Source organism: Ceratotherium simum, chromosome 35 (assembly GCF_057802395.1).
Source record: "Ceratotherium simum simum isolate JZ-2026a chromosome 35, ASM5780239v1, whole genome shotgun sequence".
In the NCBI taxonomy this organism is placed as follows: domain Eukaryota; kingdom Metazoa; phylum Chordata; class Mammalia; order Perissodactyla; family Rhinocerotidae; genus Ceratotherium; species Ceratotherium simum.
In genome coordinates this window covers 15183361-15199409 of record NC_141934.1, presented here as the reverse complement: position 1 = coordinate 15199409, position 16049 = coordinate 15183361, and the positions used below count along the sequence as shown (strand labels likewise).

Below are 16049 nucleotides of genomic sequence, written 5' to 3'. Positions count from 1 at the left end.
ACAGAAAGTCATTTGACCATACGAAATATTTTTAAAACATTTGAGGTGACCTTGGGGCCTGACGGAGAGTCTGGGAGTACCAAGGCCCCAGGCACCGCCGGGCTCACCACCTGGCGGGCCGCTGCGCGGCCGTCCGCAGGCCCCGCCCCCCAGGTGCCGCCGGCCCCGCCCCCGCTCTCCATAGTTACGGCGCTGCGGAGGCGGCGGCCATCTTGGCGGCGGAGCGATGAGCGGGTCGAACTCCAAGGCTGCGGCCGCGGGCTCGGCGGCGGGCCCCGGGGGGCTGGTGGCTGGCAAGGAGGAGAAGAAGAAGGCGGGCGGCGGCGTCCTGAACCGGCTCAAGGCGCGGCGGCAGGCGCCTCACCACGCGGCCGACGCCGGCCTCGGGGCGGCGGTCACGGAGCAGGAGCTGCTGGCTCTGGAGGCCATCCGGCCCGAGCACGTCCTGCGCCTCAGCCGGGTCACCGAGAGTGAGTGCCGGGCCGGCCGCGCCCTCCCCTCGCGCCGGCCCCCGTAGCCTTCGGCGGAGCCGGCCGCTCCACCGGCCCAGGGATCCACCCAGGCCCCCGGCCGGCCAGGCCGCGCTGCCCACTGCCCCGCCGGGCTGGGACTGCGGACCCCCTCGCTAGACATGCTGGGGAAGGGGTCCCTGGAGCTTGACTGCGTTCCCCGAGGCCCGCCGCGCCAGGCTGCTCCTCGGTCGCCCCAGCTGGGCCTTCGGGCCGGGCCCTTCCCCTCCTCAGCTGGACCGGCTTGGGTCGGGCGCCCCCTTCAGGTTAACCCGATCCTCCTGAGCCTGCCCAGGCCGTGGCCCACTCAGCCTGGAAGTCCCCCAGCTCTCAGTGAAGTTCCTGCTCAGCCAGGCCCCCTCAACCTGCCTGCCCCCAGCTTCTGCAGCCTCTGCCAGCCTAGACCCCTACCTGCTTTCTCTGCGTTTCCCTCCACCCCGGCCCCTGACAGCCCCGCCCCCTGTCCACCCTGCCTTGGCCCTCTACCCTTTTTGGTACCAAGCGTCGCCCCTTTGTGTGCAGGGGGTTCTTCCTTCCTCAAACACATTGCTGTGGCATTTCATGCAAACTTAAAACTGTGCCACATAAAAAAATATATGTTAATAAAGTTTCAGTTTATGTACAAAATCCAAAATGTGAATCCTCCTTTTGACACTTGTTCTAGTAAATTAAGAATTATGTCAGGGTTTCAGAAGTGCGTTTCTTGCATAAAATGCAACCATCCTGCACCTTTTTATTGATAGAAGGAAGGGTGGGAAGAAATACATTGCCCACCCCCTGTCCTGGTTCTCCCCGCTTCTTCTGTTCTCTTCCCAGCCTAGCCCTGACTTGATGCCCTGCTCTTTCTCTTGCTGCTGTTTCCCCTCAAGAGTTTACAGTCGCCTGCTTAGACCCTGCTTGCCTGTGCATCCCGCTGCCCTCCAGACTTGTAACCCTGCAGCACCAGCACTCGCTTAATGGATCTGAGGCTGCCATAGTGGTATCTGCTGAACTGCTTTAGTAGTCATCCTGGGGCTGCTCAGGTGTACCTCAGGAGCTGGGGGCAGCGCCAGTGATTTGGGGATGGGAGTTTGGGGGGGTGGGCCTTGGTCCAGCCTGTATGAGATGAAATTCCCATCTCCAAAAATAGTTCTAGTTTGATTCTGGATATCTCCATGTCCCCATTTGCCATCACTGTTTGGGTTGGGACTGTCCTTTGCATGCCTGAGTATAGATTTAGAAGGTCTTGCTCTTCAATTTCATTGAGACATTGTGAAAAAGCTGCTTCTGTTCCGACCCGGTTTTCATTTGGGACTCTGAAGGTACAGAAATGCTCATCACCTGATCTTTCTAACCTCATGCTTTCTCCTGATATTGAGGGGGAATTAGGCTATTCTGATAGCTGGCCCTAAGCAGCATTCCCAGTGGGCACTCAGGTCCTGTGTAGGAGCTTGGGATTGGTGCTGTTGCTCAAGCCCACCTCAGCAGCTCACTGGAGAAAGCCACAGGTCAGAGCTTGGTGGTCTCTGGATTTTGTTACTCTTCTAAAAGTCTGTCCCATTCAGCAAGTTATTTATTGAGTACTTTCTAAAGATGCAGAATCGATCTCAGTCTTTGGGGAGTTACGGAATAATTAGTAGCTCTCAAGTTTGCCAGCTTACTGGAGAGACAGCTTGTGAAATATGAAACAACTAACACAAGCAGGCAGGATAAGATAAAGCGCCAAAATGAGTTGTGGAGAAGATGCTGTCAGGAGTCAGGGTAGAAGAAACCAGTGAAATTTTCTGTGATCAGTACTATTATGATTAGCTGTTCGGGTTGTTGTAGGTTCTACTTCACTTTGGCCTAATGCCTTCACCAGCAAATCTGTCCTGCCACCTGTGTGGGTATGGCCCACCGCCCAATTTTGTACAGCCCACAAGCTAAGAATGGTTTTTACATTTTTAAGTGGTTGAAAAAAATAATATCTTGTGACACATGGTTATATACATATTTCAGTGTCTATAAATTGTTTATTGGAATACAGCCACGCTCATTCATTTGTTGTGTGTGGCTGCTTTCACACTACAGTGACAGAGTTGAGTAGTTGTGAGAGGCTGCGTGGCCACAAAGCCTAAATTGTTTATGTCTGGCCCTTTACGGAAGAAGTTTGCTGATCTCTGCTTTGTGATACAACAAAACAAACAAGCACTATATTAGCCATTAGATCAGGATAAATGTTTCAAAATGGATTTCTACAAAAATTCTGTCTTGTGATATCTTTAGACATGATCTAAAGTTGATGATGAAAGGTTTGTAGGCCATTTTTGAAGTGTTTCCAAAGAAATCCCCTTTTACTATCTCTGTTTCTAAAAGTGTTGGATAATCTTTCATCCAAACCAAGTCCATACTCTTTTCTTTCTTGGATCCCCTAATTCTCCCCATACAACTTTTGCTTATAACATAAGAGGAGATTTTTGGGTGTATTTTAAGTGAATTGTGTAAGAAAAAAACTTGAGTTTGCCTCAAAACTTAATAAATGTTAGTTTTGGAGGGTTATTTTTGTTTTGTTTCAGTTTTATTGAGATATAATTGACATACAGCGCTGTCAGTTAACAGTTACTGTGTGGTATAGATTTGCACGTTGCTGAGAGAGTAAATCCTAAAACTTCTCATACCAAGAAAAAGAACTTGTTTTTTGGCGATGAATGTTAACTAAACTTATTGCGGCGATGTTTATGCACTATATGCATATCAAATCGTGCTATACACCTTAAAATTACACAGTACCTGCTGCGCTTTGCTTGAGCTACTGGAGCAGCAGAGACCCAAGATCTTTCTGGCTGTCTCTCTGCCCTAAACAACTTGCACCTCCTATTACTAGCATTTATCTCCACAGTCAGAGTTGGTCAAAAGCAGGAGGACGGGTACAAGATCTTCCCATTTATTCGTTCATCAGTTATGCACCGAGGACTCATCCTATGCCAGATGCCCTGGTGGGCCTCAGTGCAGGGCTGAAAACGACTGAGTGGTCCTGCCTGCCAAGAGCTCATGGTCTGGAGGGGAGATGGACAAAAGCATGACAGCAAAGACCTGAGAAAGAAGAGAGCAAGTGCTGGAGTGAAACAAAGCAGGGGGCTGTGAGGGAGGGCTGGGGGTCACTGGGTAGGAAAGTCTGAAAGGCCTCACTGGGGTGACGTTTGCTGGAACCAGAATGACAAGAGGGAGCCAGCCCTGCACAAGTCTGGGAGCAATGTGTCAGGGAGAAGGCACCACTGCTGCAGAGTCTCGCAGGCAGAAGTGAGTTTAGCCAGAGGAGGTTAGAAAGGTGGCCAGTGCACCTGGAGGGAGCCTGGGAGGAGAGAACAGGAGACAGAGGTGGATGGTAGGGCCAGGTCCTGCAGCCTAGTAGGCTATGTTAGTTAACTTTTCCTCTCTGACTACACTGCTCAAAATCTTTGCATTTTAAAACTGTAAATATTTAATGTCTCACAATTTGTGTGAGCCAGCAATTGAGGACGGCTCAGCTCGGTGCCTCTGCCTCACACTGTCTCACAGGCTGGGGCTGTGGCCTCAGCTGCGGTGCAACTGGGGGAGGATTTGCTCGCAAGTTCACTCACAGCTTTCAGGATTCAGCTTGGTCTGAAAGCTGAGTTTCTTTCTGTCTGTTGGCCTGGGCACTTGGAGGATTATTTAACGGCATTAGTCTCTATCTCATTTTCAGATTATTTATGTAAACCTGAAGACAACGTCTACAGTATTGATTTCACTCGCTTCAAAATTAGAGATTTGGAGACAGGGACAGTGCTTTTTGAGATTGCCAAACCTTGTGTTTCAGGTAGGTCTTAATATTGTAGTGGTTGCTTGACAGTTAGAGCAAAAGGTCTTTGAAGCTTGGATTTTTGTGTGCCATTGCATCCTGTGTCATGGACTCCAGCATGTCCTGCTTCCTTGACCTCTTCGGGAAGCCTGGCTGGCAGCCTGCTTTGAAGCTGTGTTGAGAGGCTGGTGTTTGTTGAGTGTCTACTCTGTGCTGGTCACTGTGTTCCATGTCTTTCTGTTTACATCAGCTCATGTAGTCCTCACACCTCTGTGAGGAGTTATCCCCATTTTACAGATAAGGAAGCTGAGGCCCAGAATTTCCAAGTGACTTTCCTAAGGTCCTGTGCTCTTTCATCTTATCATATTGCCTCCAATTAGGAAAGGAATCCTTGAAATTAAACTCTAATGAGGAAAGCTCACCTGAGCCTTGAGTCCTGGGGACACTCTAGAAGGGTGATACTGAGCATTCCAGTCTAGACCATGAGGCAGTTTCACCTGTTTCCTCACACACTTTCTTTTAAATAGTGTCTCATATTTCCCAGTAGATCCTGGTTTGGATTTTAGTCTGAACCATTTTCTGGATGAACAGAAAGTCCAGACCTATGAACTCATCTCCTTGGGATTCCTTAAATTAGCTTTGAATAGACACTTCCTGTGCTTGTGATGCAGTTCCAGCGTGATTCATTTCTGGCTAGGGGACCACACATAAGTCTTTGGAGCACATCACTGGAGATTTAGCACCCCCTGGAGTTAGTTATTAGAATACCAGCACAGAGTGTCAGCCGTGGTCTGTAATAATAACTCTTTTTGCAAAGCTTTTCTCATCTGATATGCTACTCAGAAAGAACATGTAAATTAGTATTTAAAGAGTATTAAATTTTTTAATAAATTAAATTAAATTTATATATATATATAATTATATATATATATAAATTAAATTTAAAGAGTATTTAATTAGTATTAAAGAGCAGTTATTAGTATCCCAAGTAAGTTGAAAGACTTTCCTGAGAAAGTCTCAGCTCAGGTTAATTGCACAACCAAGGCTAAAGCCCTCGTCTCCTCACCCCACCCAGTATTCTTAATGCTACAATAACCTAGTACTGACCAAGGTGCCTAAAGGCTCAAGCTTGTGGGTACTTAGCTTGTATTTGGAGGATCAGGGCCAGCTAGCTTCCTGGGTCTCTGGTGTTCACATCCCTAAGTACATGTCCCAGTACTTAGGATGTTTTGAGGACCCCAGGGCTACTTCAGGTGTGTGGATTTGGATTAGCCTGGGCCCGGAGTAGTCTTTTCAGTACAAAACTGAACTGTCTTAAGAAGGTCAGCTGCAGATTCTATAAAAATACCTTGATTTTCAGTTTCTTCAGTCTTTATGGATCTTGATTCACTTAAAGTATGCTCACACTGAATCAGTCCCTTCCTGCAGCACTTGTTCTGATGAGTTCGAATCCCTGAGAAGATTTGTTCTGTCTCTCTTTGAATCATGTTGTTGCAGCCAGTGCTCTAGAGTCTCTACGCAATCTGATTGCCCAGTGTTCTTGGGCTTGTCACAGGCATAGATGTTTGACGCTGAAAAAGACTTATGTTGCACCCACGTTCAGCCTAGACCTGAAGAAAACGTCTTTGCTGAACACTGAATGGCTACTAGAGGGAACTAACTCCTTGTTCACATTAGAATGGTTCTCTGATTCGTTTTACAAATCTTTCATCTCCTGGGCTCAGGAATGGCCTAGACCAGAGACCATCATTAACCTTGTGGATGCTTATTCAGGTCTCACACGTTGGTTCATTGCCCATCTGCTTGACCCTTTGCCAGGTGGTCAGACGGTTGGGCCTGATATGGCCTGGAATAGGCATTAATCCAAGGAAGTACAGTACCCCAGAGCTGTAGGTCAGTGTCTTCCATTTAAATAACAAAATTATTTCTAGGGGTTTGTCTTTGCTGCCTGTCAGAATTTTTTGCGTTCTTCAAAGGTGCCTTTTGACTAGCTTCAACTTTTAAAATCTCATTCTTTTGGTTAGTGACTAGCACATCAACTTGGTCAACAGCAGAGCTAGTCTGTATAATATAGACCACGTCAGGGGCCTAGTACCCAGCTTATGCTTCAGGCTTCACCCTTAGGATACAGCCCAAGCCCCCAAATTATACAAAAGGCAAATAGCTTAGTGTTTAAGAACAGGCCTTGAGTCACATGGACCTGGATTCAAATCCCTGCTCCCTCCATTTACTATTTGGAGGATTTTGGACATATTACTTAACCTCTCTGAACTTGAGCTTCCTGATCTATAAAATGAAGACAATAATAACACAGAGTTGTTGTGAGGATTCTGTGACGTGTTGAGCACAGGACCTGGCATATAGCAAGTGCACAGTCAATATCGGCCATCCTACTGTTGGTGTTAGTACTGTTAATTGGTTGTGTTGTTTGGATGGGTGGTGCCGAGATGGTGCACCCAGGATTCTGTGTGCTCTTTCAGACCAAGAGGAGGAGGAGGAGGAGGAAGGTGGAGATGTGGATTTCAGTGCAGGACGTTTCGTCCGCTATCAGTTCACACCAGCATTTCTTCGCCTCCGGACAGTTGGGGCCACGTGAGTACCAGTATTTCCTGTGGGGAGAACATTCTGCTTATTCACAGAGAAGAATGTTCTTGGTTGGGTTTTGGGTTGGCTTTCCAGGAGGGCAGAGGCAAAGTCAGGCTCACAGAGATTTATTTTGCAGAGTGGAGTTCACAGTGGGAGACAAACCTGTGTCAAACTTCCGGATGATCGAACGGCACTATTTCCGGGAACGCTTGCTGAAAAACTTTGACTTCGATTTCGGCTTCTGTATCCCCAGCAGTAGGAACACCTGTGAACATATCTATGAATTTCCCCAGCTTTCTGAGGATGTCAGTAGGTATCTCCTGACTTTGATAGCATTCTAGATTGTTAGGGCTAGAAAGAACAAATCTTGAAATCCATCTGGTCCAACTTCCTTATTTTGCAGAGGAAGGAAACAGTGACATGACACATAGCTAGTCATTTGACCTCAGGCTTCTCATTTCCTATTGCTCCTGCCTAATGTTTCAAACTCTGAGTCTGTATAGGAGCATCAAAGGTTTTAATAATACAAGCCATCCTTTTTAGTTGCTTGCTATGGGAAAGGGAGTGATTGAGGGAGATAAGAGGAGGCCCATGACAATCCTTGGGACTCCAGTTGGATAAAGTGCCTCGCCTCGCCACTGTTAGTCATGGTTTTCCACCGTGTTCTAGTCATTGGCACTCTTCGTTAGCCCTTCACTTTTCCTTAATCAGAGCCGGGTATGAAATTGCGGGCTAAATAGAATCATAGGTCTGAGGACCTCCTCTTTCTCATTCTCTGCAAGTAGAAGGTTGATTAGATAAACTGTTAGAATAGATCCAGCAGGAAATAGGAAGCTGTTGCAGGTTTTGAAGTAGAAGGAGTGACATAATGGAAGCAATGTCTTAGGAAGAGTAATTCTGTAGTTGTATAGAGGAAGAAATGGGGAAGGCACCAGAGGGAGAAGGCTAGGCAAGGGAAGAGACAGACTTAGAGAGAAAGAACAGCCTTTATCATTTATATTGCTTTGGTCTAGCTATCCCAGGTTAGCATTTCCTGTTAGTAATTAGGAAAAATTGCTCCAGAACAATGAGGATTTGAGTGGGATCCTATGAATAGTGGTGGAGTTTAGTTGGGTTATGGGGAAGGATCTACATACGCTGACTAGTTTTCTTGGAATCCCACGTTCTTAAAATTTTCATATTCTGAAAACCAGGTATTCTTTACTCACGTGGCAATGCTGTTCCCAGGTAAAATGAGGATTGCTGAGATGTGGGAAAGGGTGTTTATGACAGCATCTGATTCTGGTTTGAACCCTGCTCCACACCTGGGCTGAAATATGTAAAGATTATGTATAGCATTTGAAGTTTTTGCCCAAGGCAATATAACTTTTATTCTTGAAACCAAGTAAACGAAGAGTGTAGAGGTCAATATTCTGGGTAGAAATCAAATAGCTTTGGCCTAGATGGGTTCAAAGAATTTTAAACAGTCATTTTCACCTTGTGAGAACTGTGGTGAACAATAGCGTTTCCTCTAGAGGACTCCAAATAGCATGTGATCATTAACTCAAAACTGATCAGAGGTAGTGACTTCATTATCTTGACTCTCCAGTATGGGTAAAGCAGTCTGGGCAGTTACCTGAACAATAGAAGATTTAAATCTGGATCCCAAGATGTGCAGACCTTTTGCTGGATCATTTGGGAGTTAATAACCTGAGCCATCTCTGGAGAAGGCTCCTTGCCATTTATCCCCCTGCCCTCATGCGCACCTAGGATTCCTTTGGTTGTCCCTTGGTGCCTGTGGGAAGTGGCACCATGAGGCACAGCTTTCTGAATTTGGCCCAGCATATCTAGAGGTGGGGAACAAACAGACCAAAAGCACTGAGTCAGTAAGCTGCTGAGCTCCATGTTTGCAACAAGGTAGGTAAACACATTTCCCTTGGGTACTGACTAAGCATCCAGGCTGGAGATGACCAAGGAGGGCCATGTCAGAGAGTTGATTCCATCCTCTTTTGAAGTGGATATCAGGTTCAATTTGGGGGCCTCTGTGGTCTCCATTTCTCCCCAGCTCTCAAGAGTTGGCTCTCGCTGTTCTGACCTCATTATTCTGGGATACTGTACTCGTGTTTTCCGGAAGGGCTGGTTTATGAATTTTAGGGGGGATGCTAAGTTTTTTCCCACCTAGCCCCTGGGGCAGACTCACACATAAATCTTTGCTTTTTTCCTTTCCCTGACTTGCAGTTCGTTTGATGATTGAAAATCCCTATGAGACCCGTTCTGACAGCTTCTACTTTGTTGACGACAAGCTGATAATGCACAACAAGGCTGATTATGCCTATAACGGAGGCCAGTAACTGCTGCAGGAGTGGACAAGGGAGGTGCTTTGCTGCGGCCCAAGGTCCTGGCACACGGAGGTGGTTGAAGCTGCTGTTTGTCCACGCTCGTCTGGAACACGGCCCAGGAAGCCAAGGCTGGGGTGGCAGTTCCCTGTGCTCCAGGAGAGGTGCCAACAGTACTGTGTTTGCTTCCCCAGTATTTTTTCTTCCCTTTTTTGCCTTGCCCCTTAGGTTGCAGAGGTACTATATAAAGTCAAAGATTAGGATAAGGCTCCTGGAATCCAGATAAAAAAAGTTTATTTTCATGTAGTCATAGCTGCCTGCTGATTGTCCTGACTAACCAGGGTCTCTCCAGGCATAGCTGTGCCCGGGTAGGGAGGCTCTGGTCGGCCTACCTGCAGGTTAGCAGCACTTCTGTAGGTTCCTGGGTGCTGTGGAAAGCTGAAAGGTAGGCCTCTTCCAGGCATCTCTTCTCACTTCTGGTGTTGTCATCAGCACAGTCTGACCTCACCCTGTGCATAGTCCTAAACCAACTGGAAAGAAACTTGAAGGAGAGGGGAACGGAGGGTTGGTGCCAAGAGTTGAGGCACTAGGGATGGGTAAGGCTGCCAAATGGAAAGATCCAGTTTCTGGAGAGGCCTGCTTATTTGTCTGACTTCCAGGATCCTCACCCAGTCCTCCTGGGGACACACCAAGGTTTTAGCCTAGCAGTAGCTTCCTGTTCTCATTTTGGAAGGAAGTTGAGCTTGCTCTGATTCTCCTAGCTCCTGGCTATTGGGTATCTCCTGAAATAGAATGCGTCAGTTTTGCTCTTGGGACAGTAGTATATCTTGAGGCCAGAGCAGGCCTCATTGTATTTTGTTTTTTTTATTTCTAGGCTTCTTTTTGGGAAGTTTCATAAAATGTCAGTGGTGTTCCCAATGTATGTGATGTGCAGTTGGACTTCTGATAGTGTTAATCAGGCTCCTGGGGCTAATCTGGCTCGTGCTGGAGCAGGGTATGGTTACAAACCAGAGCTCCTTTAAAGGAGGGGTTTGGTTTTCTCTACACAGCATAGCTGGGAGGATTGGCTTTTGATGGGGATTTGCCTCTGAAACTCTTTGTAGATTGCTTATTTAGGAGGATTTTCAGTAGTTTCTGGAACCATCTGACAGGGCAGACCTAAGTAACATGTATTCTCATCCTTCAAACTGCTAGTTGGAGTTGTGCTGGGTGTTTGGAAAGGGTGAGACAGGCTGCAGTAGCCTGTCAGAGAGATGTGTTCTCAAAAGAGCATGCTCGCACAGCCTGTGGGCTACTTTTGTCCTTGGGCCCTTACTGCATGGACTGTTGCTGTCTCAGCTGCCTATGGTTGTCTGACTGTGTGGGTGGCTCCAGGTGCTCAGCCCAAACTCTGTAAGATCGTTGCTGTGGCTGGGATTTAGCACTGATAGAAAAGGAGCAGTAGGAAGGGCCCAGGTATGTGGTAATAGTCACTGTGAGGCGCCAAGTAACTGTGACAGGAGAGCTGTCTCCCAGGGTGCTTGGGAGGATGGCCGTGTGGAGCCAGGGAAAGAAGGGCCAGCACTTTGCTGCAGAAGCCCCTGTGCATTCACTGACCAGTGTTGCTCTCTGTTTGGATTCTAGGGCGTGAGTGGCCTTGAACCTTGGCCCAGTGCTTTGTGCCAGGCCAGAATCGGGGTTGTGTCAGATGCTGGCAGCTTTCTCACTGAGAAAGCCCTAGGTTACACCAGTGTGCTGGCACTGGATCCAGCCACTGAGGGAGGGAAGAGACTGTGCACCCTGCAGAATGGGTTACTCCTCACCAGACTGGGTGAATCTCAGAACTGGAGTCAACGACAAATCCAGGTGCCTTAAGTGTGGCTCTGTCCCATATGCTGCTGGGGAAAGCTGCATTACCCTCGTTCCCTCCTCGTCTGCGGATGGACATCAGCATTGCCTCCTTACCCTCTTGTTTCTCATTGCGGCTCCTCTAACACATTTGTGTGTTCCTATCAGGCTTCAGAATAACCCCTTCTCTGTGACAGAAGCCCCATTGGGAGAGTGTCTACTATTTGATATTTAATTATTATCTAGGATGTGCTTTCTGGAGCTGCCCAGAGCTCTGCTCAATAGAATGTGTCTTAGAAATGTGTCCCAGGGCAGACCAAGTCTTGTAGACTAGTGGTTTCTCATCTGCAGTGTTAGCTTTTGCTAGGAGGAGGATCAGGAGGGCAGAGGGGGCAGGCACTCTGGCTTGAATAGTGCTGTATCCTCTTCCCAATTAGCTTGCCTTAGTCTCACTGGAGACCATTTTGAGGCTCCGTGCTCCATCTGTGCTCAGCAGGGCAGGGATTTGCCGTATTCTGTGTCTGAAGGTCTGGTGTTCTGTATCTGGGGCTTGGGATTCTTGTGTCTAGCTACTCAGGAAATCTTGAGAAGCATTTACCACTCTGGGGTGTTAACCAGGGTGAGTTTGAAATTCAAGCTTTTGTACCTGAATTGGGTAGAGAATTGGAAATCATACTTCCTCTGAAAGGAGCTGAACCAATCAGAAGTTGAATCAGGAGGCCATGTTGTTAAGGAATCTGGACTGTTGAGAGCCCTTATCTTGTGGGTGATACAATGGAAGTAAAAAAACTACTTGTATGGGGGGAGACCATGCCTCTGTTCAGAGCTGGCATCTGAGAGGCAGCTCCTGGAGGGGACACATTCTAGCAGACTGGCAGGCCCACCTGGTGCCATGGAGCCTGCTGACTGCACCCCTTCCTCTCCTGTCTTACTCCCGTCCCTCTGCCTTGGAATCTCTTGGGGAGAGCCTGTTTTTTCCTGTGAAGCCTTTGGTCTAAGATGCCCTTCTAGCTTCTCCAAAGAAGATCCTGGTTTATTTCAGTCTATATTCTAAAGAATCAACCTAGGAAATAAAACTAAAAGTAGTTCAGGGCTTATTGGGCTGTCCTCTCATTATGTGTTAGCTCAGAGCTATTTGCAGAGAAACCAGTTTTCAAGGGTATGTAGGACTTCCTGAAGACACCTACAGTCTTTGGGCCATCTGATTCCCAGATAGAGCAGTGATTTGGAGATGTTGGGGCTGAGCATAGACTGGAGATTCTTTTTTTTGTGTGTGAGGAAGATTGGCCCTGAGCTAACATCTGCCAATCCTCCTCTTTTTTGCTGAGGAAGACTGGCCCTGGGCTAACATCCATGCCCATCTTCCTCCACTTTATATGGGACGCCGCCACAGCATGGCTTGCCCAGCGGTGCGTTGGTGCGCGCCCGGGATCCGAACCGGAGAACCCCAGGCCGCCACAGCGGAGTGCGCGTACTTAACTGCTTGTGCCACCGGGCCGGCCCCTGGAGATTCTTGAACTGGCAGTGACTGGGGAATCTTCAACTTATTTTTTCAGTTGAAGTGGAACTCCTTTCTGGAAGAGATTTAAGAGGCTGTGTCTAATGTACGAATTGGATGAGTCTTGCCTTAGTGTGTACTGCTACTCCTCTTAGGCTCCCTGGGTACTCTTTTTTCTCTGTAAAGTCACTTTCTTCTGGTAGCCATTGTCACCATGACCTCAGTGATACTTGGAGAATGGGGACAATCTAGTGTTCTAAAAATCACAGCATAGACTTCTAGCCAGTGTACGAGGATTCCTGATGCAGAGGGTGCTACTGTCCCCAGGGTAGGAGCCTATTGTTGAATCATCGCATTACTCACATTCCATGTTACAGAACATCTTAGCCGCAAGAAAGATCTGGTGGAGGTGAATCCCTAGTTTTGCAGAGGATCATGTAAAGTCATTGAAGTTGTGAAAGTCTATTTTTTTCCCCTATAAATCTGTTTTTCACAGAATATAAGAAACATCAATGACTTGATCTCGCCTTCCTCTTCTTTCCCCTTCACCTAAGATCCATTGGAATTTGTATTGTCTTTGTGTCTAAAGTAAACTAGGTGACTTATTTGTATAAAATGTTATTTTGCCACAAGAGACAGTAATAAAAGAAAGATTTTCACAGTATGTGTACCCTCTCTTTTCTCCTGACTGGGCCCCCGTGTGTTGCTGTGGGTAGCAGGTATGGGGTAGGGGTGGGCTCCGAGTTTCTTTACGTGGGCTTTCTGTAAATAGTTTAATGAGTATAGCTGGTTTCTGCGGTGATTAGGGACCAGTATTGGGCTTTAGGCTTAATATTTTTGCTTTATTTTGCTAGGGGGCTTTCAGAATTAAAAATTTATATACGTATTTTAAAGTTAGGTTTATTAAGCTATGCTTTAACTACAGTAAAATTCACCTTGTTTAAGAGTACAGCTTGATGAGTTTTGACAAATGTATGGTCTTATTACCCCATCACAATCCTGATACAGGGTATTTACATCACCCCAAAAAGTTCCTTCAAGTTTGTGATGTTTGCAGCCAGTTCCCTCCCTCCACCTCAGCCCCTTGCAACCATTGTCTGATTTCTGTCTCTACTAGAGAACTTAGATACCTTTAATATAAAAGGTACATCCATGTTTAAGGTCACAGACAATACAATTTTAAAATTAGTTTGGTTTAGATGGTCCGTGGCACCTGAAGCAATTATTGGCCTCTGCCCACAAACACTACTCACTTATTTCCTCCTCTCTCCTGCCTTTTCCTTTTTTCTTCCACCCAGGGCTGGTGCCCAGGTGAGGTGATGGAAAGATGAGGAAGACCTCGGAGCATTTGCCAACAACAGTCATTCCAGTCATTCTTTTGGCTTTAAAGTACTGTAAATTTAGAGGCTCTCTTTGAAATGTGTTTCTTTTTAAATGAAAGGTAACATATTAAGGACTTTGCTGCATCTTTTGATTGATCTCCAGGAGGTAGAGCAAAGTCTTGGAGGAAGACAGAATTTTTGGCATGTGAGTCAGTGCTGGGGACAGATGCCTGGCTGAGTTATGGGGGAAGAAAGGCAGCTGGAGGGATGTGTGGGGGCCTGGGAGGGTGTGGGTGCCACCCAGCAGCCTGTGGAAGTCTGACTCACACTTGTGCTAAGGGAAGACCCTTGTCAGGCAAGTGAAATCGCCATAGCTTCTTGGGCAGGTGAAAGTGTCCTGACGAGCATACTAAGGATCAAATGCGTGGCATTAGCGGGCAGTGCCTCCCTGCTCCCAAGGGGGATCTGATATCGAACCAGAAGTGAGTTCTCTCACCCGTCACACAGCAAGCCAATCTCTGACACTGGGTGTAGTGGAAGAAAGTAGGAATTTTGTCACAAAGCACTGAAGAAGGAGAACAGGCAGCTAACGCTGTAATCCCAAACTCCCTGAAAAGCTACAAGCAAGGGTTTTTATTTGGGGTTTTAGGTAGGGGAGGGGGAGCATGTGGCCTTGGGGACTGAAGTTCTGAGTCCTCCACACAGGCATGACTGTTCTATATGTTGAATATGGTGGATTTTTAGTCTGTGAAGTGTAAAGTTTACAGTCAGTCATTGTAGCTTCTCAATGCTCCTGCAAGATGCTTAGTTGGGTGAGGGGCTGTCAGCAAGTTCCTGTCTTATCAGCAGTCCTCCTGCTGTTCTGCAAGGCAGGCTCAGAAACTTTGGTTATTTTGTTTCCCATGTTAGCCTTGTGGGTACAAGGCACAGTTTTTTCACCCTAATCCATGGAAGTTTTAACTCCTTCATCCTTAGTTTCAATACCCACTCTCTTTTGATCATTCCTCAATCTTGGGGAATGGGGGCGAAGACCACTCTAGCTGCTTCCTGCTGTGAAAGGGCGAAGTTCAAGGTCAGGGGAATGAAATTGTTCTACCTTTATTTTAAAATATTCTTGGGTACCAGGTGGGAGAGAGTGAGGTATGTTCTGCATGACTAATATTTTAGTACTCTGATCAATGGCTTTGGAACAACACTTAAGTCCACATTTTATAATTACATGAACAACCACACATATTAGCAAAATAACCCCAATTTTGGTATCCCCTCCACAATGGACCTCAATCCTTGGGGAGTCCAGGAGAAGAGGCCTATAAACCAGTCAAGGTTAGGGCCTGGAACCTCAAGTGAAATCTGATGTAGCCAAATAGCCTGCTGTCTAATAGTCTGACAAGTAAGGTAAGAACCTGGGAGTCACTCATTACTTATCTTTAGGAGACCATCTTCTGTAAGGCAACTTGAGGTCTATCAGAGGTTCACTTGTCCATTCAGAGAAGTCAGCATCTAGAGTATGAAGCCAGCCAGGGTTTGGGTGATCCTGGTTGTGATATTCTTCTATGTCATGGTTCCTGTTCCCTGTGGCATTTCTCATATGATCCCATCCGGCGGGGATGAAGTTGATCTTCTGGGTGCTTGTGTATCCAGGATTTTAGTGGGATTCAGTCTCCACTACAAAGATGATGCAGAGGAACATCTACAGTGTCTATTTCCTCAGTTGGAGTTCTCTCTGGGTCTTTTGGATCATCTCTAGAACATAGGAAGGGTCTGCCAAAGTTAGGCCTATATTGTGTAAGCAAGTAACCAGGTATTTAATAAGAAGCATTTCTTTTTTTTTTTTTTAAGATTTTATTTATTTATTTTTCCCCCAAAGCCCCAGTAGATAGTTGTCTGTCATAGTTGCACATCCTTCTAGTTGCTGTATGTGGGACGCAGCCTCAGCATGGCCGGAGAAGCGGTGCGTCGGTACGTGCCCGGGACCCGAACCCGGGCCGCCAGCAGCGGAGCGCGCGCACTTAACCCCTAAGCCACGGGGCCGGCCCAGAAGCATTTCTATAGAAATAAAAAGAACACAAGGTTAATGGTTGGAGCAAATTATAAACCAATTCCTGAGCCCAGGGGATGGCCAGTCAAGAATATTTCTAGATGTCAGGGTTGAAGCATCTTTTGCAGTTTGAAATGTCTCTGATGATGTCAGTGGGTGCTCAGGTAAATTTT

General features: G+C 46.9%; 1 protein-coding gene across 2 annotated transcripts; it reads left to right on the top strand.

Annotated features, from left to right (window-relative positions):
• Nucleotides 1-207: 207 nt before the first annotated feature.
• Nucleotides 208-13177, top strand: UNC119B (unc-119 lipid binding chaperone B). Of its 2 annotated transcripts, none has more exons than XM_004429902.3 (5): nucleotides 208-470; nucleotides 4192-4305; nucleotides 6768-6879; nucleotides 7010-7182; nucleotides 9091-13177. In XM_004429902.3, the coding sequence occupies exons 1-5, from the start codon at nucleotides 227-229 to the stop codon at nucleotides 9201-9203; spliced, it is 756 nt and encodes a 251-aa protein (XP_004429959.1). In that variant the 5' UTR covers nucleotides 208-226; the 3' UTR covers nucleotides 9204-13177. The 2 variants fall into 2 exon arrangements, with proteins under 2 accessions (XP_004429959.1, XP_087280225.1); XM_087424099.1 differs by having other exon boundaries at nucleotides 7010-7186.
• The last annotated feature ends 2872 nt before the right edge of the window (nucleotides 13178-16049 follow it).

Coding starts and splice junctions, on each gene's coding strand:
- UNC119B (XM_004429902.3), top strand. CDS start 227: ATGAGCGGGTCGAACTCCAAGGCTGCGGCCGCGGGCTCGGCGGCGGGC. Junction 471..4,191: donor CCTCAGCCGGGTCACCGAGA/GTGAGTGCCGGG, acceptor TCTCATTTTCAG/ATTATTTATGTAAACCTGAA. Junction 6,880..7,009: donor CTCCGGACAGTTGGGGCCAC/GTGAGTACCAGT, acceptor TTTATTTTGCAG/AGTGGAGTTCACAGTGGGAG.